Source organism: Gambusia affinis, linkage group LG09 (genome assembly GCF_019740435.1).
Source record: "Gambusia affinis linkage group LG09, SWU_Gaff_1.0, whole genome shotgun sequence".
NCBI classification, from domain to species: Eukaryota; Metazoa; Chordata; class Actinopteri; order Cyprinodontiformes; family Poeciliidae; genus Gambusia; species Gambusia affinis.
The window spans coordinates 24,479,192-24,500,595 of NC_057876.1; the positions used below are offsets into that span (position 1 = coordinate 24,479,192).

General features: G+C 36.7%; 1 protein-coding gene across 3 annotated transcripts in view; it reads left to right on the forward strand.

Moving 5' to 3' along the window:
• The window catches only part of slc36a1 (solute carrier family 36 member 1), a 39,492-nt gene that overhangs the window by 1,272 nt on the left and 16,816 nt on the right, over nucleotides 1–21,404 (forward strand). For 2 of the 3 annotated variants that reach the window (XM_044126190.1, XM_044126189.1), the window contains exons 2-11: nucleotides 2,905–3,042; nucleotides 5,106–5,217; nucleotides 5,307–5,397; nucleotides 7,232–7,320; nucleotides 8,390–8,479; nucleotides 9,180–9,264; nucleotides 10,496–10,723; nucleotides 14,186–14,284; nucleotides 16,292–16,458; nucleotides 17,356–17,525. In XM_044126190.1, the coding sequence (XP_043982125.1) occupies nucleotides 3,006–3,042; nucleotides 5,106–5,217; nucleotides 5,307–5,397; nucleotides 7,232–7,320; nucleotides 8,390–8,479; nucleotides 9,180–9,264; nucleotides 10,496–10,723; nucleotides 14,186–14,284; nucleotides 16,292–16,458; nucleotides 17,356–17,525 (1,168 nt within the window). In that variant the 5' untranslated portion in view covers nucleotides 2,905–3,005. The remainder of the gene's footprint in view (nucleotides 1–2,904; nucleotides 3,043–5,105; nucleotides 5,218–5,306; nucleotides 5,398–7,231; nucleotides 7,321–8,389; nucleotides 8,480–9,179; nucleotides 9,265–10,495; nucleotides 10,724–14,185; nucleotides 14,285–16,291; nucleotides 16,459–17,355; nucleotides 17,526–21,404) is intronic. The other variant, XM_044126191.1, reaches the window with a different exon arrangement.

Sequence of the window (21,404 nt, forward strand, 5' to 3'; positions counted from 1 at the left end):
TCAATATTGTAGGGGTTTGAAACTGCTACTTCTTTAAAATTTTGGTATATTGTTTTTAAAGAGAAATGCCTACATAGATAGAAGACAAGAAATAGATTTGTTTTATCATTCACTAATGATCTGATGGTGTTTTCCCTGTAACCTGGGTTTTGGAATCTTCTAAAATTAGTAAAATCATTTAAAAATAATAATAATAAAAAGTTTTAACCTCTGCATTTCCATCTCCCTGAAATTTGTAATTTTTTTTTTCTTTCACACAGGATTGTTTTTATACATTCTGTAATGCACACACAGACTCACCACACCAGGGTCCTCGACAGCTACAACTTTAGCTGCATCTCATTTCCAGCACAACTGAATAATGGCTGAATTCCTTCACCAGTATGTTCTTCATCTCTTTTAACCAGTCATTAATTTAGTGTGCGTGTTGGAGAAGGGATGCATGTAAAAGTTGCAGTATAGTTGCACTTAATAATTGCTGCGTTAGACTTTAGCTTAGAAAATACTGTTTTGTTACACAGGAAGTTGTGGTTTAAAAATTCCTGTTTGTTCCTGATTTCTTAACGGCTCTGCTCACTAAACATGCAAACAGGTTGTTTCCTAAACCTTTTGACTTTTGTCTCTTTTGCAGCTATTAACAGACAGGTGCACAGCAAAATCTTCAAACAAAGTCCTGTTTAATTACACAGCAGATGCCAAACGGGATCTGTTTGAATTTCCTTCCATTGTGCTCGTCTTGCATAACATCTGGGTTTATTTGGCCTGGATGCTCCCTAATAGTGACTGCAGGAGCCTTAAAGATGGGAGAGGCACTTAGAGATTAGCGCTCTATAGTGAGTCAGATAAAGTTCAATGCAATTGGTGCCTGGTTGGAGGGTATTTTTTATTGCTATTTGGGCCAAAATGTGAGAAATATTAGACCTGCTTGAACAGGTGCAAGCTTTGTTTCCATTCAAAAAGAAAAAATAAAGTTTAGCATAAAATCTACTAAAACACACAGAATATTTATATTTTCATTGTGCTTTGATAACTGAAAAAGTGCAGGTTATTTTGATTTTACCTGCATATAAAAAAATAATTAAAATTTAGTACAACAGTGGAATTTTTAAAGCACTTCTTTGTCAATTTGCATTACATTTACAGAGATCAATACTTCCTTAGCATTTCACTGTTTTTGTCTGCGTCAGGAAAAATAGTGAAAGGTTATAATTTACTGTGCAAGTGTTTTTCTCCTTTTAATCATGTTTTGTTTACATATATTGAGTCTGTTCTGTTCCAGACACATTCTGTTCAGTCATCAAGTTTTTTTCTCCACAGAAACATTTAAATATAGACCATCATGGTTAGGTCAGGTGCTGAGCTCAGCATTCTGACAACAGTTCTGGCATAAAGAAGCATGTGAGGACCATGCTCACGTTCTGTTTACATGTTCAATTCTGACAGGAATAGGCCTGTCACGATAACAAATTTTTCTGAGCGATTAATTGTCTCAAAAATTATTGCGATAAATGATAATATTGTTTGAAGACCTTTGTACGCTGATTTAATGGAAATGACGTAGTAATGCATGCGATTTCCAGCCAAAGAGAGATGCACATTATTTTCAAAAGAACACTTAACACTGGAACTGATAAACAAAACAACCAAATACAAAAATGAAATGGATTCTCAATCTCCATTTACATAAAACGCACTTGAATAAAAACTAAACAACATGAAGCCAAAGTGGAAATAAATACTGCATTCAACCAAAAGAGTGCAGATTTTGAAGTCTGTATACCAGAGGTGGGCACTCCTGGTCCTCGAGGGCCGGTGTCCTGCAACTCTACTCGATTTATTTTTTATTTATTGATTGATTTATTTATTTTCCTCTTACGACAATCTGAGAATGTTGGTCGTTCTAAGATTCTCTTGCGATTTCGTAACCGATCATAGTGTGTGGTGTGTTACGTAGATCGTCGTGGCCGCTCCGATCTAAATCAGGGGTTTTCCCCACTGGGACTGTTAACGCAGCCTGTTGAATGTGACAGGTAGCCAAATCGGATTCTCCTCCGTGCTTTCTGAGGGGAAATTGCAGAGGGGAATCCCAAACAGCTGACACGGCGCAACCCGGACTTCGGAGATGATATGTGGAAACAACATTAATGTTTATAAAACGCTTTGTGCAAAGAATACAGAAATGACGAGGGGAGGAGTTGGAGCGAAATTGTTACCACAGTTGATAAACACGGTAACTTTTCGGCTGTTCTTCGTTAACGTGACGTTATGATGATTTTCATTCAGTCAGGACTGACGCTAGCCACATGCATTGCAGGTAGATTGTAGAAAAGCATTGATTAATGCCTGGTTTTAAAATTAGTTAACTGAACTTGTTGCCATTATTTTGTGCCCATTGTTGGACACTACCTGGCAGGATCGAACCCGATCGAACCTTTATACCTAGTTTTTCTGTCGGCTAATGTGTGATCGCTCAGGTTTTGAAAATGGCAACTCTAAGATGGTGTAATGTGCGCTGGGCATTATACTAAGGAAAAGAGGAAGGAAGACGTCAGTGGAGAGCGATGGCGTTGAGCCTTTTTTGTCATGCAGTGTCATCAACAGAAGGAGAAAAAGGCCGGAAGAGACGATAAAGCCGATAATTAAGATGAGGTCGATAGTTTTAATTTTTCGTGCGATTAATTGTTTTAATTTAATGTTTATGGTGACAGACCTAGACAGGAAGAAGTCAGCAAATTGTCAGAAACTTGTCAGAAAGTAGGACTTTTATATTTTTTCCACTGTTATTGCATCCCATCTAAGCTGCAGTTATTAATGCAACATTTTTTACAATCTGCCTTTGTGCTGGAACTCATTCGTGGTTTCCTGGAGTTGCTGCATCTAACAGCACAGCATTTTTTTTCACAGTTAGAAGCTGTCCATGCTGAGCCGTTTATCTTTGCTGCATCGGGATCTGTGAGGCTGGGAGAAAAGACACCCGTGCACCCGCGAGCGCCACCCGACCCACCATGATGGCATCCAGCGACGTGGATGGCAGAACAGAGGGTAGGAAATATGTAATCAATATCATAAAACTTGGAAGGTAAAATATTCTTTTTGTTGTTGCAGTGTGAGACAGAATGAACTTGGTCGCAGACAGATTACATGCAATCTCATCAAATCATCAACGCAGCTTTCATTTCATTTATGAGATTGGTCTGATGGCTTGTGTCTTCTTTGGCAGGAGGTCACAAACACTTGTTTCATTATTACTTGTGTATCTCAGTGAATTATAATATATTCAATAAGATAATTTATTTAAGAAACTAAAGTTTTTAGCATACTATGCTACCATAAAATATCGGGATAAAATTCTAAGTCCATGTCGCTCACCCATTTTACCATACTTTTTTCTTCCACTTAAAGTTTCTTGAATATTCTGTGACACAGCACTTTGAGAACAGACACCTTCTTTAGCAATGGCATTTTGTGGTTTAGCATCGTGTGGAGGGTGTTGGTGAATGTCTGTTGAACAGTTTAGTTATTAGCCTTCCCCATCACTTAAAATTTTTTTATATTAAATACGCTTTTTAATGCTCCAATGTGATGAATACAAACTTTCAGAATTTTAGCTTGTCTTTACCAATAAGAATTTCAGATTTGCATGTTTATTAATGATTAAAGACTCAGCATCTGGTCAGTGTTGTAGATTAAATCTCTCAGTGAAATATATCTTACTTTGCTGTTCTGGCGTGAGTTACATGAGACAACAGTTTGATAGCGAAGTTGGGCCTTAAATGTTTTTAGTAGGGTGCCTTTTTTTTCATTCTATATTAATTTAGCTCCAAACTTTTCCAGAAAAAATGCAACTTTTGATCTTGACGCAAATTTTATACACCACCTTTTGTTAGGCAGTAAACTTAATTTACTAATTTCAAACCACTGACTATTCTTGTTGTGCCAGAGTCATGAGTATCAACGTTGCTGTCTTAATAAAAAGGTTTCTGAATCTTTGGATGTTTTAAAGATGGGCTTCCCTTTCATTTTAAAGTCCGTCTTCACACTGTGATGACGCATACTTTGTTCCAATGTAGCTAATGAACTGTGCTGATTTTCTGGAGTCTAGCTGCTGCTATGGTGACCCGTTTGGTGTTTTTATTGAAAATATGTAAGCATGCATGCATCAGTCTGCAGCTGCAGAGCTTCTTGTCGTTGTTCGTTTTCAGCACGACCAAAAAAAGTCTTCTGTTTCTTGTTCATTAGAGTCAGCTGCCCTCCAAAAGGACTGGAATCTCTGCATTAAACTGGTTTCTGACAAAGTCATGAGGTTTCAGTTTATCTATTTTTTATGAGCACTGACCTCAGTGCACACTTGATATCAAACAAATGAGGTGATAAACTTTCAGCAGAATGAATGCATCTGTATTTCCTTCCCTCTGCATGTCCAGTGTCTCAAAGTATCTTTAGTTTTGAATTGAAACGTTCATGTGGGATGTCTTGTGAACCCTAAATAGAATGGATTATTTCCTGTAAATAGATTTGACACATGACTTCTCTAATATGAAAGAGTTGTTTGTGGTGAACCTGCTCATGCTGCAAGCAAGACCTTGGTGCAGCTGGATGTGAAGAAACATGGAATATAATTCTGTTTAACATTAAGTAAAGTTAGTGAAAAAGTTTACATACTGCCCATCATTGTCATGAATGTCTGTTGGAATAATAGATCAACTTGCTTTGCAACATTTCAGCAACTAATAGATTTAATTTTGTGCTTGTAATTTCTGTATTTAGAATTCACTAAAATTGATTGATGTATGTTATCAATTAGTCATAAAAACAATAAATGAAAAGTCTGAAACTAATAACTTTCATTCCCATTATGAGCAGATGGAAATGTTTACACAGACCTTATTTTCTAGCTTTACACACTTAACACAAATTGTGTGATTTACATTCAAAAGGGAGTAATTTAAGAATAGAATAAGAAAAATATCATAGTGTTACGTGCTGTTGACTTTACACATAACTATACGAGTATAAAGTTGACAAACATTTCAATATTTATTTTCCAGAGCTGTAATTGTCTTCTGTAAATGTCCTTCTCATCACTTGTTCCCTTCATGTGACAGGTTCTCTCTTTTCTGATCAAAACCCATCAGAAACGGACTCTCTATGTCCGTCTCCTGGGCCATCCAGACCCCAGCGGAACTATGAGCGGATCGGGGGAAGAACAGGAACCTCGTGAGTGAAATACATTCAAACAGAACTGCCACTCAGAACAGCTTCGAAACAGTTTTTTTTTTTGTTTGTTTTTTTTTGCCATTTTTCAGTTTCTGTCAGACTCTGATCCATCTTCTGAAGGGGAACATCGGTACTGGTCTGCTGGGGCTGCCTCTGGCTGTGAAAAACGCCGGACTGGTGGTAAGCACAAAGATGCTATTGTCCAATCGTTCGAGGTAAAACCAGAGGCTGGGCCTTTAAAAATTAGATTCTGCTTGCGTTCCTTTCAGCTGGGTGAAAGACAGAGATGCAGCAGCGACACTTTTCAGACTTTCAGAGGCACCTGGTATCAAAACAAAACATCTACAAGTTGCAAATTGTGGTCTATATAATAGGAAATCTTGCTTGTGCAACAAGTAAAGAGAAATCTATTTGCATGTTGTTCTGAAGAATATGAAAGTCACACCATACATCAAGATCATCAAGACAACAGTTTTTAGTTTTGTTCTTATAAGGTCAAACTGGTGGCAAGTTTATTTTTCAATTGATTCATGGTTTGCTCAATAAACTATAAAAATACCAACATCTCTGTTTTTTAAGCTATTAAATTTCTAATAATCTTACAGAAACTTCATACTGTTGTGAAAGAGGGGATTCATTTTCTCTTTAAAATATAATCTCTAAGTTCAACACAGAATCTAGTTTTAATTTGCAGAAATTAAATTCGAACATCATCTCTTCATTGTTGGGAGTTGAGTACCAGTCCTTGCATTCATTTATGTATTTTTGTACAAATTGTTAGAGACTGGTATTATACAGACTTTTGTTGTGCTTCAAGCATGTTATTTCTGAGGACAAAATGTTCTTGATGTATGTCCTGCTTTTTAACAGAAACAAGAGAGTCAAGAAACAAGAGTCTTATAGTCTTCATTTGTCAGTAGTCATTAAGCTGTATATGATGTGTTTGGTCACATAAACTGTTATAGTATGGGTAAATGCTAACTGTATTATTTTATCCATTAACTTTTTCTGTTTTGGTTGTCAGAATGTAAATAACACATTTTTCATGTGCTCTATGAGCTATTTTTATAGGATCCTGAAACATCACTGTCACAATGCCTCAGAAAAAAAACCTAATGCACAGATACTCCTAATCTGTCCTGTGCTAATGAAGAATTGTATGCCTGCTACAAAACTCTGGCTCCTAGGAAAAATATTGCAGCTCTTTTTCTCTTTTCCTACAATTGTTTTTAACAAGTCAAACTTGTTCAGTCACATAAAACGTTGAACTAAGTTTCTTTATTAGGAAGTGGAGTTAAGTTCCCAGAGCAAATTGACTCTACCCTTCAAACATCTCATTTATATGCTCTTAAACACAGTAGTGTGTGAAAGTGGCTTATTTGTTCAAATAAACCACGCCTAAACTTCTCATGCTCTGGCTTTGTTGAAGATGAGACGAGGCTGAAAAGGACTGATCATATTTCAAGCGCTCCACATTTCAAGTCTGTTAAATTCCTGTCTGCATCCTGAGAACATGAGCTTTTGAAATACTGAATGGTTTCCACATAGGCTTTGCTTAATGTTAAGTTTTGTTTAGATTTTAGATCTATACATTTAAGTTTGTGTTTACAGTTTGTGATACAGTTAAGTATCAATTAACTTGCAGCAAGGATCTATCATTGGTTCTAAATTTTGTTTTGACAGAACTATTTAATCTTGTGCATTCTGTGTATTTTTTTTCTCACTGGACTTTTCTGTCAGTCAAAAGTTTCTGTGACTCCAGACAGTTGAGGCTACGGCTAACTCACTGCTAACATACCCTTTCTAGATAGCTAGAAAAAGCTAGCTAGGTACCGTAGTTAACTTTTTTTTGCATCTATCATGGATAAGTGTAAATCTATCAGCAATGTTTAAACGTTTCTGTGGAGATGTAGATCTTGAATTCTTTTAATAGTGGTCTTAAATTTGAATTGGTGAAACCTGCAGAAACCCTGGTTGTTACTATTTTTATCTAGCTCTGTTTTCTTGTTTCCAGCTTGGACCAGTCAGTCTCCTGGTTATGGGAATCATCGCAGTCCATTGCATGAAGCTCCTGGTGAAATGTTCCCACCACCTCAGTGCAAAGTAAGTAAAAAATATATTTCAGCCGCAGGTTAAAAGTCAAATACTGCCGTTTAAAATGGGGTAATGGTAAACATTTGCTTGTGTCTGGTTTTGCACAGGAGGGTGGAGATCAGATACAATTTAATGCAATTCATTTTACCCCATAAGTGATTCCACTTAATTACATATGTGCACACCTTAAAATGATGTTTGGGTTCCATGCTCAACTCAGAGTGCAGCTTTTTTCTCTGTTTAGATTGTGTTAATTTAACTTTCTGGTCACTGTAACTGAAACCTAAATTTCCTAATTTCCTCTCTGTGTGGCTCATTGTGTGTTTTGCCAGGTCCTGTAGACAGATTACTTTCCACTAGGTCTCTATTTTCTGCTCAGTAATCAGGAGCCCTTTGGCAGCTTGTCGTGTGTGCTCTCACACTTTCGTCAGCGCTGCCAGACAAATCCCACACACCATGTATACACTGTATGTAATCAGCTCGACTAATCAGAAGCTGGGAGTTGTGCTGCTGGTGTTTTTAACATTCCCTGCCGCTGAACCATTAACTCCCTGTGGGTCCTATATGTTAGTGAGCAGTTATTGTGTCTTCACTAGTTTGCAAGCTGCAGCCCATGCTTCATCTGTCAACCTTTGCTAAGTTCATACAAAGATCTCCTGTATCTCCACCACTTGGGTTAAAGAAGATTAACTGGATCAGAAGCATGAATGAAGGCGGTCTTCTAGGAAGTCTAAAAACAAGACAGGAAATGCTTCCGTATCAGTCTAAAATTGCACAACAACTACGTTCATAGAAACTGTTTTCTTTAATGCAGAGTCATCACTTCCTCTCAGACACAGAAGGGTCATATTGTTGCAAAACACTGTGTTGTATGATTAAATATTTACCTTTATGTAGGTGGACAAAGTATTGGTCCAGTGGTTTCCATTTCTTGGTTTGTTTCCTTCCAAGCCTTCATTTAAAGCTGTGGTGTATTATTGGGTTCATTTCCTGCCAATTGTTCCATACTTTTCAGCTACCGAACAGCATTTTCTACATTTAGTTTTCACTTTCTTGCTCCATTTGCTGTTTTTCCTAGGATGAACCAGCCATCTATGACCTACGGAGAGGTGATGCAGTATGGGATGGAAAATGTGTCATGGCTGAGGAGCCGTTCACGATGGGGAAGGTGAGAGGAAAAACAATCAGTTACAATGTTGATATCTTTACTCAAACCCAGAAATATCCCAGGCAAGGTGTTCCTATTAGACAAAAAATAAATGTACTTTCTCATCAGGAAACTCTAAGTCAGTGAAAATTTGCAATAAAAAAAAAAATGAAATAAGCAGATATATGTTGAAATGAAAGTACACACTTTTCTATTCCCTTCTAAAATCTAGGGTTTATTTGCATATTAAAAATGATCTTTTTTAGGCATAAACCTCAGGAGAATTACTATGGTTTCATGGTATTTAAGTAAAAATTTGTAATAAAATGTTGAACATGATATAAATATAATTGCTTTTACTGAAAACAGAAAATAAGTGGAAGTTCATGCTACTAGAAAAATTAGAATACCTTATTAGACTGTTTATTATTTTTATTGTCTTCCATAGGTTTCAGCAAATTCTTATCTTGGGTTCATTTCCTGCCCCAAGATAAGATTTTGGGGCAGGAAATGCCCCAAAATCTTGTCTTGGGGCATTTTTTTGTTTTTTACAAAAAAATATTGTCCTTGTGTTTTTTAAGAGAAAAACAAATGTAACAAACGGAATTTAGTTAGTCCAAGCAAAACGGAGATCATCTGAAGTTGTGAAAACTTTGGTAAATAACGGCTGTTAACAACTGACATCTGACTGTGTGCTCTTCCTCTGTCTCTTGTTTCTCAGTCGGACGGTGAACTTGTTCCTCATCATCACTCAGATTGGCTTCTGCTGCGTCTACTTCGTTTTCCTTAGTGACAACATCAAGCAGGTCTTGAACGCTCACAAAGATACACACCTTACAACACCTGCTTGTACATTCAGAACTGTCTCTCATGCTGATCCCACTAGAGAATATTTGAGGATAATATTTGCCGTGTCGGCATGACATTTCAGGTCACCTTGTTTGCTGATATTAAACCACTTGGACTGCTGGATTAGAAAGAGCAGAAATGTAGACACACAGAACTGGATCTCTTTACTCAGATTCTTAACTTTGGGTTCTCTCAGGTCAAACAAAGACACCTTTACTTAGAATGGAAGTTTACACAGTTTTGAAAGGATCTGTTTGCAGATTCTATCATTCAAAGGTTATACAAGTTGGAAGGTCAGTACCAGCTATTGGTTTTGCCTTAACAGCAGGACAAAGTGGAAAAACCCAGGAAATGCTGGTCGAATTTCTCTTCAGGTTACAAAGAATGTTCAGATTTTGCATTATAAAATAATAATAATTACAAATACTCTCACACTCGTGCATTTGTGTAATATTTATCCCTTTAGCTTTAACAAAAAGCATTACATTGTCCTCATCGGGAGGAAATATTATAAAACATCTTGATGTGTGCCCATTTTCCTGCTCACGTATTTAGATTTCGTCCTGGTTGTTAAGGGATTATCACTCAGTTGAGGAAAATATGAATATAATCAAGTAATCTTGTTCAAAGGTCTTAACTTTTTATCTCCTTTTCTCAAAAGCGTGTGATGAAATATGGTCGCTGTGACGTCACAGAAATGAGTTCACCTTTGACTTGTGAACTTTTCACTACAAATCGATTCTGTCTGGAATTGTTTTTAACAGCCTTTAGAAATCAATGCTTTATCATTTTGTTTGCCTTAAAATCTTTGGGAACTAGTGAAAAACGCTTCAGAAACTGACATTTCTGATGAAGAAACATAGTGTTTAATTCTTGTTGTGCATCTTCTCACCACTAGAGGGTAGCATCCTTTCGCTAATTGTCTAAAAGATGTACCATTCTTGAAAACATACAATGCAGCTTATATTTTTAGATTGGATTTGGATTGGACTGCCAAAGCGTTATTCATCAATAGTTCTTCAGGCTTTGTAGTTTTTCTTTGGGCTTTGTTTTTTTTTCTGTATTTCTTTGGGAGAAAAGTACAATTATTTGATCCTGGTTTAACATGGTTGTGCTTTTTGACTTGTTTTTTGTATAGAAGGCATTTCTTTGACTCGTTTTTGAATCACTTTTTGTTTTGTTTTCCAGGTTGTGGAAGCTGCCAATGCCACCACCTCCAGCTGCCAGGTGAACCACACCAACCAGACGGATGTCCTGGTTCCCAGTTTCGACTCCCGGATCTACATGCTCTTCTTCCTGCCCTTCTTCATCGTCCTGGTTTTCACCCCCAACCTGAAGTTCTTGGCTCCCTTATCTCTCCTTGCAAACCTGGTCATGACCCTGAGTCTGATTCTGATCTACGTCTACTCCTTCATGGTAACCACCTCATTTATCTTTTATCTCCCGTTCTGATTCGTGTAATCTTTATTGCAACCTGACTCTCTGGGTTATATTTACACACGTGGAAGACAAACAAATCAATCTTAGTTTGAAACACCGTGTGGCAGAGAAGGCTCACACTGACTCATCTGTGCAGGCGGTGCAGTTCCGTCGCCGCTGTAAACGCAGATTGTCAGGAGATGCCAGGATTTGCATATCTTGGCCTCATTTTGAGTTTCTGGTATATGCATTCCCTCGAGTCATGAGGATCAGTGGAGGTTCTGCTGGGAGATAAATCCTTTCAGGACTCTCACAGGACCCAGACATCCTCCATCCATCTGCTTCAGAATGGACTTGATTGGGTCTGTTTAGATTTAAATAACTAGTCTTAAAATAACAGTTATAGATTAAACTCATTAATTATCTAATACAATGATTTCCCCAAAGACCTTTCAGCTCAAATAGAAGGAAAATTCTAATGATTATTTTAAATAAAATGTTTTGTTTCCTTTCAATTTTCCCTTTGCTGTTAGCAGACCAGATGCTAAAAATTAGATTTTTTTTTATGTTTTCTTTTTCATAAAAAGCATCAAAACTGAACATTTTCATTTTTTTCCCTGACCACACACACTCAAAATCTAGAAAAGGTTATGGGCATAAACTTTGATGCAAACAGGCGGGTTTCAAACTTTATTTTCTGTTTGATACAAGCTTTCCTTTCCTTTAAGCCTCCAGCATATATTTGCTTTTATGATCATGCAAGTAAAATGATTGAAAAGGGGTAAAGTCTGTAGAAATCTGGAAAATTCAGCAAATGCCTTTGTACAAACTTTAATTTATTATTTATTTATATTTAGATAAAAAGGCATTCCATGCAGGAATATAGTTTATTCACTCTTCATGATTAGATCAACTGTGTCCTGATTTAAATTTTATTTTCAAACTGAAGCTCAGAATCAGAAAATGTCATACTGAGAAACATGAGGCAACAATTCCAGCAGTTTTGTGTAGATGCGATTTCACAAGCTGATTTGCAACACAATTGTGGAGTAAATATGCCTGTTCAGCTTTTCTCATCAATTAAATCATTATTTTACTTTTCCAGACTTAAAAAAACCTCAAATCTAAGCTAATTTAGAGTCTGAAAATATTCCCACATCATGAGAAGAATGTTTTAGTTCATTATGAGGCAAACTGATGTGCTCTAATCACAGAAATTTAATAATTTTTATCCTCTGTCTGCCAATGTTTTTTTTTTTTTTCAGTGAAGTTGCAGGAAAGTATCGATTGCTGCTTTGAAGGACATTTTGTTCAGTTTTATTTTCATTCTTATTCTGAAGGTCTCAAAATAATTATTTTACGTCTTTCAGCTGCTCATGTTATGTTTGTTTACTTAAAACTATTCTCTGATCAAATCTGGATCAACCATTTAACCAAAATTAAAACTTCCCTCTTTCTGAAAGCTTTCAGTTTCATTCAAATGAAACCTAACAACCTAACTTTCTTTGGGAAACGGCCACAAAGTAAATATTGCAGTGATTTAATATCTTGATTCCTAAACAGCAAGATATATCCAGATCAATGAGAATGTCATTAAGTTTGTCGGTGTAGGGGAACGTGGATTTTTTTCATTCTGCTGGTGCTGATGCAATAGTATTCTGTGTGCGATAATATGACTCATCTTTTAGCCTATAGGAAAAAAGATCAATATTTTTGTGATTACATTAGAATCAATACTTCAGCTTGAACTTTTGTTCATGAAACTTTCCATCTGAACACAATAAACTCCCAGTTTTCCGTCTCTCCCCGCTGTCCAGCTTTGTGGTTGCTAAGCCAATTGGATTTTGAGCTTTTTTTTGAATAACAGAACAACCAGTGAAGACAAGAGTCTCCAGATTACATGTTTCCTGGCCTTCGACCATTTCATCATCCTGCTTCTGTGCTTTGCAGATATATATAGTACTCGTGTTCGCCGAGGAATGGCCTTGCCTTGAAACGAAACAATTTCTTGCATCAGAAACCTCACAAAGATTTGGGACTGAGATATGTGACCCATAAGCTGGATCTGCATCAACAAAGTTCAGCAAAACTGAAGGACACTGACTACAAGAAGTTTTACATTTACTTTCTCAGTTGCTCATTTCGACTGCTTTGTAGTTCAAATTTGTTGACATGTCCTTGTTACACAGAAGAACCTTCCTTATTTTGTATTTAATGATATAAATATGGAATGATAAATTAATGTTCATTCATTTGAGGAGTTTTAACCCAAGTCAGATCAGAGTTGCTGTATAAGGAGAACATTTTTTAAATTAGGGATGTAACTAATAATTGTTGATCAATTGTAATTGATTATCATTTAATCTGTAGATTATTTTAACAATTAATGGAAATTGACACATTCTGCAGATTTTTATTCACTTAAATATTTTTATGCAAGTTTAGAAATACATTAAGATACAAACAAATACTTCAATTCTTTTTAAAAATGTATTAGTTTTTTGCCAGAAATGCAACAACATAGCATTACCTTAGTGTATCATTTGTAGTAAAAGTAGCTAAAAAAAACACTTCTTACATCAACTTGTGAAACTCAATTGATACATTGCATGGCTAATAAATAACTAATCTAGTTATTTATTTATTTTCTTTGATTAACTGATTAATAATTGGATATCAAAAAATGCGTAATGGATTTTTATTTTTACAGAATTTAAACTAGGTGAAGTTGAAACTACCACTTGAAGAGTTCTGGGTAGAACATATTTACAGATAGATGATTATTATAATTTTTTTTTATCTTAAATGCAAAATGTTTAATTTATAGTTTTGGTTAAATTAAAGCAAAATGTTTTTTTTTTGGGGGGGGTCTATATATGATACAGTTAACAATTAATTGATTTCTAAGTTCGTTTATGATTATTTCAATAATCTGTTCATCATTATTAACATGATTCTTCTTTCTGCCCTACTTTCAATGCAAGATTGTCTTTCACTGACAGAGAACATGTTTAATAACTAGCATCATCTGTAATTCTCCTGTTGACTTTTTTAACAAGTAATAAGAGTTCCTCATATATTATCCAGATTTTTCTTTCTTTCTTTTTTTTTTTTTTTTTGCTGCTGCGAACAGAGCAGAGTAATTGTATTAAATAATTGCTACAAGCAAAGGTAATTTGCAGGCTTCAGCCAGCAAATGAGTTCAGCTGTCAAAAGGTGGGGCGTCCTCCTTGCACAAGGTCTTACTTTAACGTGACTGTCGGTAATCTGCAGAGAGGACCCCTTGACTGCAGACTTGATTTGGGTAGATTTGAAACAGTTGTATGGTAGTTGGCCATAATGAATCACTAATTAACCTTCAGAAAGCCTTTGAAAGATGATATCAAATGTCCGGACATGCCTGAAGTAAACCATTAATCTTTCTTTTCTTCTTTTTTTTTTTTTTTTTTACCCTAACAGAACATCACGTTTCCTATTGATCTACCAAAGGTCGGCAGAGCCAAGGACTACCCTCTGTTTTTTGGGACGGCCATCTTTGCCTTTGAGGGGATCGGCGTGGTGAGTGACCAAGACGTGATGACAGTCAAAGAATGATGAGAAATTCTTCAAATTTTTATCTGCTTCAACTATTTAATACAATTGCATCTATTATTTATCTATAGTACCATCTGTTTAGAACACAGAAAATGGAAAAAAAATATCAGATTTTTTCCAAAGTGCTGTTTTATGATGAGAAATATACCAACCAGAGTGACATTGTGAGCAGTGACATGTGAACAACACTGCATTTTTCTATACACAGTTAAAGGGGATTGTGTGTTAAAGTTTATGTGTTAAAAGCATGAAGATATAATCAAATGTGAGAATGACAGGGTCCAGATTGTAATGTGAAGGTAGCTGGGTCAGAACATTTCTAAAACTGCAGCCTTTGTTAGGATTTCCTGGTTTACAGCTGTCCAGACAAGACTGTAGCTCAGATTGCAAAACAAGGTCATGCTGGTTCTGATCGAAAGTTTCAGAATATACCATTCATTGCAGTTTGATGCCAATAGAACTACAAATAATAATGATGTTCCTGATCAGTCCATAAAATCATTTAAAATGCTTATTTGTATCCGAAAAACTAAAACCTCACAATTCACTTTTATACACTTCTTAGTGCTTTTTTGTGGCATTTTGAAACCAGATTGTTATTCCTTTGTCATCGATTGAGTTCAGCAGCATTTCTTTTGTCTTTCAACTGTTGCATCACATTTCTGACCATCTTCAACAGTCTGTATATAAGTAATTGCACATTGTGCACAGCTTTTTCACCTGACTGTAGTTAAAATAAATTTACAAAAAGGTGAGGAGCGTTTACGCTAAGTTCATTCAGGTAGATCTTGCCTGAACAACCGGACTTCTGGAACCATTTCCATTGTCCAGATGGGGCTGAAGTGAAGAGGTCTGATCATAATTCCAAAAATCCCTAAGAACAAATATTATTGTCAAATAAGACTTGATAATACGATACATATTTGATCAATCTTATTTATCAGATATTGTGATTGAAAGTGAAGATTTGGCAGCCATGAAAATAACCTTGAACTGCCTTGTATTCTAGAGTAAAAGAACAAAATGATCTATCCAAATGAAGATCGGCCCAACATAATCAATGGGACCAAGAGCCCAAACAAATGAGTTAGTTAAAGTATACATGCCAGTCAGGTTGAAGGTCTGTGGTCAGACATTAATGCCTCGTTTCCACTGAGCAGTATGGTATGGGTCGGTGCCGTTTGGTATGCTCGTTTGTCTATTTCCTGTGTAAAAACGGCCCATACACCTGACCTGTACTGCACCATTCCCAGACCTCCTTTAGTGGTAGGTCCTTAGAATAACATCACGGGTAAGCTGGAACTATTGGCGTCACACAACATGGTCCACGGATAGGGCAACAGAAAAATGTTGCTGCTTGCGCCAACCACAAAATAATCCTAGAACCTAATGCCAAATCATTATTTCCTGATGCCCAAATACTGACAGTTGAAACATATTGGACTTTCTTTGTTCATGGTGACTATAAGTAACCCTGGTTTTGTTCAAATACACAGGCATGTGGTGTGTCCACATGTGTTAGATTCTTCTGCCAAAGCCCTGTTTGGGATTTTAATTGGATGTGATCCTGGCAAAAATATCTAGAGGACAAGATCACAGGCCCAAATGTTGTTTGTATCTTTTCTTTGTAAAGTCTGCTGATCACATAGGTCTCTGTGGGAGGTGTGGATAAGAAAACAAAACCTTCATTTGTTTCACTTGCCACCAGCACAGTATGAAGGGATGAATATAATGCTTTTGAACATGTTGAATGCCATGAAATGGAGCCATGGGCTTTTGCTGAAATGTCAATGCAAATTTAGGCTTTCCTGTAATGTCCAGATGCTGAAATCAAAAGATCACAATCTGAGAACAAGAGACTTTTTGAGTAACTGATTATAAGCAGACTGCAAAAACATGTTCACTGGGTTTTCACCTGCTGAGCGATCGTTTTACTTTTCCTGCCTTGTTTGTGTCTTTGTGCATTGGAAGGTCCTCCCTCTGGAAAATAAAATGCAGCAGCCGCAGAAATTCACCCAGGTTTTGTATCTGGGTATGGGCATCGTCACATTCCTCTACATCAGCCTCGGCACCATAGGGTACATGTGCTTTGGAGAGCACATCGGCGGCAGCATCACTTTAAACCTGCCAAACTGCTGGTAAGATAACAAAAAGTTTAGAGAACTTAAAGAATGCGCTGCTCTTTTCCTTTTATCTGCAGTAAAAGGTCCGATCCACAGTTTTTAACAAAGTCTAATATGATATGAAATGTTTGTTTAGACTAAGAGAGGAAACATTTTGCATTCACATAACGCAAATTGCTTTGTAGGTCTTTACTTTGGGAATGCTGACCTTGTTTAACCCTGATAACTTGCTTTTAGTGACTAGATATCTAGGCACTATAGCGCTGATGGAAATATGTCAACAGTTTGGACAACCTGGTGTAATTTTAACTTTAGACAGATCTCTGATCAGAGATGCCTGTGAAGCCCTTCCACCTTGCCAGGGGAGTAAATTATCCTGGCAGTAATGGTAACATTGAACCTTTTTCTGTGGTACAAAACAAAGTTTTACTTGAAACTTTTATTTTCCCCAAAGTTCAGCACAGACGTAAAAAGCTAATGAGAAACCCTCGGTAATTATAAATAAAGTTAGCTGGATAATCAGCATTTCAGAAACAAAGGTGTCATTTTTCTGGCCATCAGTCTGGTTCCCTCTGATGGCAGCGTGCCCGCAGTAACGGAAGTGGAACTGAAGTCTCAGACAGAATTTGTTTACTCATTACTTGTTGCTATCATCACAGCTGCAGGAGATTGACGCCCCTTGAAGTGGCTTTTGTGACTGTTGTGTTTTAGTGGAATAGATTGGCTGTTCAATGAGGTTGAAAACTCAAAGATTGTAATTAGCAGCATCTCTCTCAAATGGAAAGCAAAGACCAAGTGATGTTTATAAAAACTACACATCATAGTTAATAACTTTCATTTTGTTTGTCATTATTTTTAAGGAAATTGAGGTTTTTGTGGTAATATTTATGCTGATTTTCTGTGTGCTTGCAGGACGTACCAGGCAGTAAAACTCCTGTATTGTTTCGGCATATTCATCACTTTCGCCCTGCAGTTCTACGTTCCTGCAGAAATCCTCATCCCGCAGGTTTTGGCCCACGTGTCGGAGAGATGGGTGAAGCCGGTCGACCTTCTGCTTCGCACCTTTCTGGTCATCATCACATGTAGGAACTCTGTTATTTTATTTTTAGTTTTCACCAGCATTTCATCTGTAGAGGTTCACAGATTTGTTTATCAGTGATGATTCCCTCATTTCTGGGATTGGTGATAGGCCAATACTTGCATATGAACCTGATCTTATCCCCCACTTTTCCCCACCTCAGAAAAGGTCTAAAAATCAACCATTGTCCTCTTCTGCTTTCCCTTGAGAAATGTTTGACTAGTGGTCATGTTTATTTGTTTGCAGTTAACAATATCTACCTCACTGGTACCAACTCAATGACTTTCTTGCTATATTTAGCAATATTTCAGACAAAAAAAAAAAACTGGTATAGGCCAAAATAGGACTTGGCTGGTCAGGCTTTTTAAAGATCTGTAATTGGCGATCGGCCAGAAAACTGCAGTCGGTGCACTCCCATCTTTTGCATCTTAAAATGACTATTTTATTATTTAAATGATTAAGAATACTTTTTTCTTTTCATAAAAGTAGCCAACAGTCACTTTGAGCTGCTTACAAGACATTTATGACCAGTTTTTACTCTTACTGCCACAATAAGTAATGTACAGAGTCACAGTCTGATTCCACTCACTAGTCTGAGTGGAATAGTTTCATATATTGATGGAGAAGTTTTTCCTTGAAGTACGGTGCCTTGCAAAAGGCTCGATCATGTTCAGTGACTCCTGTCGAGCGTTCTGTATTTCAGTAAAGAACATTGAATCGCGCTTACTTTCTCTTACTACTTCTGAGGCAGTTTTCTCTTTATTCCTGTTGTTGGATTTTTTTTTTAAATTGGGTTTATTTAAACCAAATTGGGGCAAAGACAGTCGGTATTCTGTTTTACTCAGCACACAAAGCTGATTGTCTGTGATGAACACCTCAAAGTGCTGAAGTCTTGAAGCTTTTAAGATCTGCACCTCCTTTCAACAACCCTCTCTTCACTTTGGCTGAAACGCTTTTAAGGAAAAGAAACTGATGTGTTCTCAGAAGGTTGTTGGTTTGATTGTAAAATAAAAGTAGCCTTTCATCCCTCATTGAGGAAAGTTTTTAGCTGATTGACTGTTTTAGCTAAATGAGTGAGGCAGAAGTATTGAGCGACTTCAGCAAGCCCCTTTGTGACTAATTACTTCCAGGTGATCCCACAAGTCCAGAACACTTGGAAGAGCCCGGCTTGTGTTTTCATCTTGGCACCACAGATGGGGTAAATTGATCAAAGAATGGACTTAAAGGAAAAAATAAATGAGATGCATTTAAGAGACGAGGATTAAAAGAGAACTAAATTTCGTTCTGTGTAAATAAATTATTTTTGATGCATTTTTTTTCGGACCATCTTTCTGACTGGTTTAAGTTCTTCTATAAAATCAGATTCAGGAACCACTGATGATAACCCAATCATTAATCTGTGACATGCAGGATTCCCTTCCTTTTGCTTTGCTGTAATTCTAATCTAAGGCAACTGAAATGTAAAAGTTCTAGGTTTTAACTTAATCTTGTAAACCTTTGTCAATAATGGAGATGCTAAAGGTGTTTGATTATTGTGTATCAGAACAAGAAGTTAATTCAATGTGAATTTATTCCTTGCCTGTCAGATACTTTTACTACATTGAACATCAGTTTTTCCGATCTTTTTTTTTAATAGCAGGGCCCTCCATCAGCTTGTAGATCTCAAAAGTCTACAAAGTTTAAAAGTATCACTTATTTTAATCAGAAGTGCATCAGTCCTACTTTAAAACAAAATCCTTGCTATTGCTTTTTGGTTCCAATTTCTGTAAACTAAAACAAGAATATTCTGATTAGTTTTTTGTCTTTGACGACACAAAGTCACAGTGTGATGCAATGTCCAATTCAGTTTCATGCATAAAAATAAACCCCTCTGACCCCAATGAAAAAAAGCAATGAATGTGTCCTGTATTGCATTGTCTGCAATTTTCCAATTGGGTTATGTAGATTTGAAAACAGATAAAAAGAACAGAACACCTAAAAATACACATGGCTTTATGATTTTTTTGATAATTATGAAGTTGTGTGACTTAAAGTCTTGTACCAAATTAAACTGTTCATCTACGTTAGCATGCATGTCATTTGGTGGCTAGAAAGGCTAAAAGGACAAATGCAAACTCTGTTTGATGTTTGTGTTTCTCAGTTCAAACATTTTGTTAATGGAGGAGCAGAGTTTTCATTGTGTTCTTTTATAAAAGAATGCACATCTTCAAACATGACTGAACATATAAATTGGCTAATTTGTAAAATTGTTTTATGTTTTGTCCCTGCTGATTCTCCGTCAAGGGTAATCCAGGCTTTAAAAGTTGCATAACTTTCCACAAACCTCTTAAAATGTTATTTGCCCATCCCTGAGAACCTGACAGAAGTGAAAGTGTTTCTCAGTTGAAATCCAGCACTGTCATCTTCTTATCTGAGCCTGAGCTCATTTACGTCAGAGCCATCCTCTGGTTGGACCAGTAGGCCTTTAATTTCAGAAATGATAGCCTCTCTTTGCTCCAAGCTAAAGTTGAGCAGAACCATTCATCTTTTTAGAAGCATACTGCTCACAGCCCATCATCCATAATGCGACAGACTGGCATTAGTTTAAATGACATGAACATCTTCCACATCTGCAAAGACACCGTTATTTTTTTTTAATACAAAAGGTGTTTTGGAGCAACCTTTTCTCTTAAGTGACCAACCAAAAAATTGTTGACACTGCAGTACAATTTTTCTGGACTTTCACCTCCAAAACCAGAAAATCTAGTTTTAAAGTTTTGAAGAAAAGCACTTTGATATAACTCTGCAGCCTCACACCCCAACGGTAGTTTAAGTGGAGTAAATCAGAGTGAAGTCTGAATGTAACCTTGACAAACTGTGCAAATTACTAAAAGACATTATCTTGCATTCCTTAATATTTTACTTCTGAACATCAAAGCTTTCTTGTATTTTCCTAAAACAACTTTTATGTTTTGATCTCTTGAGCAATGAGAATGAGGATTTCCAAGTTTTATGAAGTCCTTTTATATAGTCACTGTAAGCATTGCTTTCTTTTTGCTCTTATTTTCCTTCAAGTTTTCATTCTTTAGTATTTTTTAGTTAAACTTAGCTTAAGAGGTTCAGAGTGTCTTTAAAATAGGCTCCACTTGTGGTGGTGCCCTTCCATCAATTTGTTTAAGTGTCTTTTGATGCTACCAGTAAGAACAGAAAACAGTATGAAAGTATTATTTCATTCTACACTACAGTCAGTCTCTCGGTAGCTAATACTGTGCTTATTTCAAGTGTGACGTAAAAAGAAGACGTTCTCATGGAAACAAAATGATTGAAAAAAGGATTGTTGTTTGACGTGATTTTCCAGCTGCATTCAGCCGATCCTCATCAGAGCAGAAACTCTAATATATTATGTCTGTGTGGAAGGTATTTATCTGTTTATCTGCATAAATGTCTTCATATTTGTTTTTTCTCAATGCTGGCCTTCCTTTCTCTTCTTCTGGACTAATATTTGATTGGCTGTGCATCTGAAGGAGCCTGCGTGTCCTTCAGAGCTGGTTTGTTTGCAGCATTGAATGCAAGTGTGCGTTTGCTTCCGGAAATCGGTTCAGTGGGAGAGGTGGCAAGTCAATGGAAATTAAAGTCAGCAGCCTAACAGCCACATGTCTTCTCCACTTGCACTTACGAGTGCATGCCGAGAACTACGTGTTCTCATTCCTGTCGTGTGTTCAGGCAGCAGAACACACTTCCCTGTAATGGGCCTCTAATAGTTCAACGATTGCTATTGATTACCATTGAGTCAGGACTGCTGATTCCTTAACATTGCTGTCGCTTTGCTTCTCTACTGTCGGATGTTTAAAAGCTCATTCTCCACAAGCGGTAAAGTCAACAGGGGTGTAGGTGTGTTTTCTCA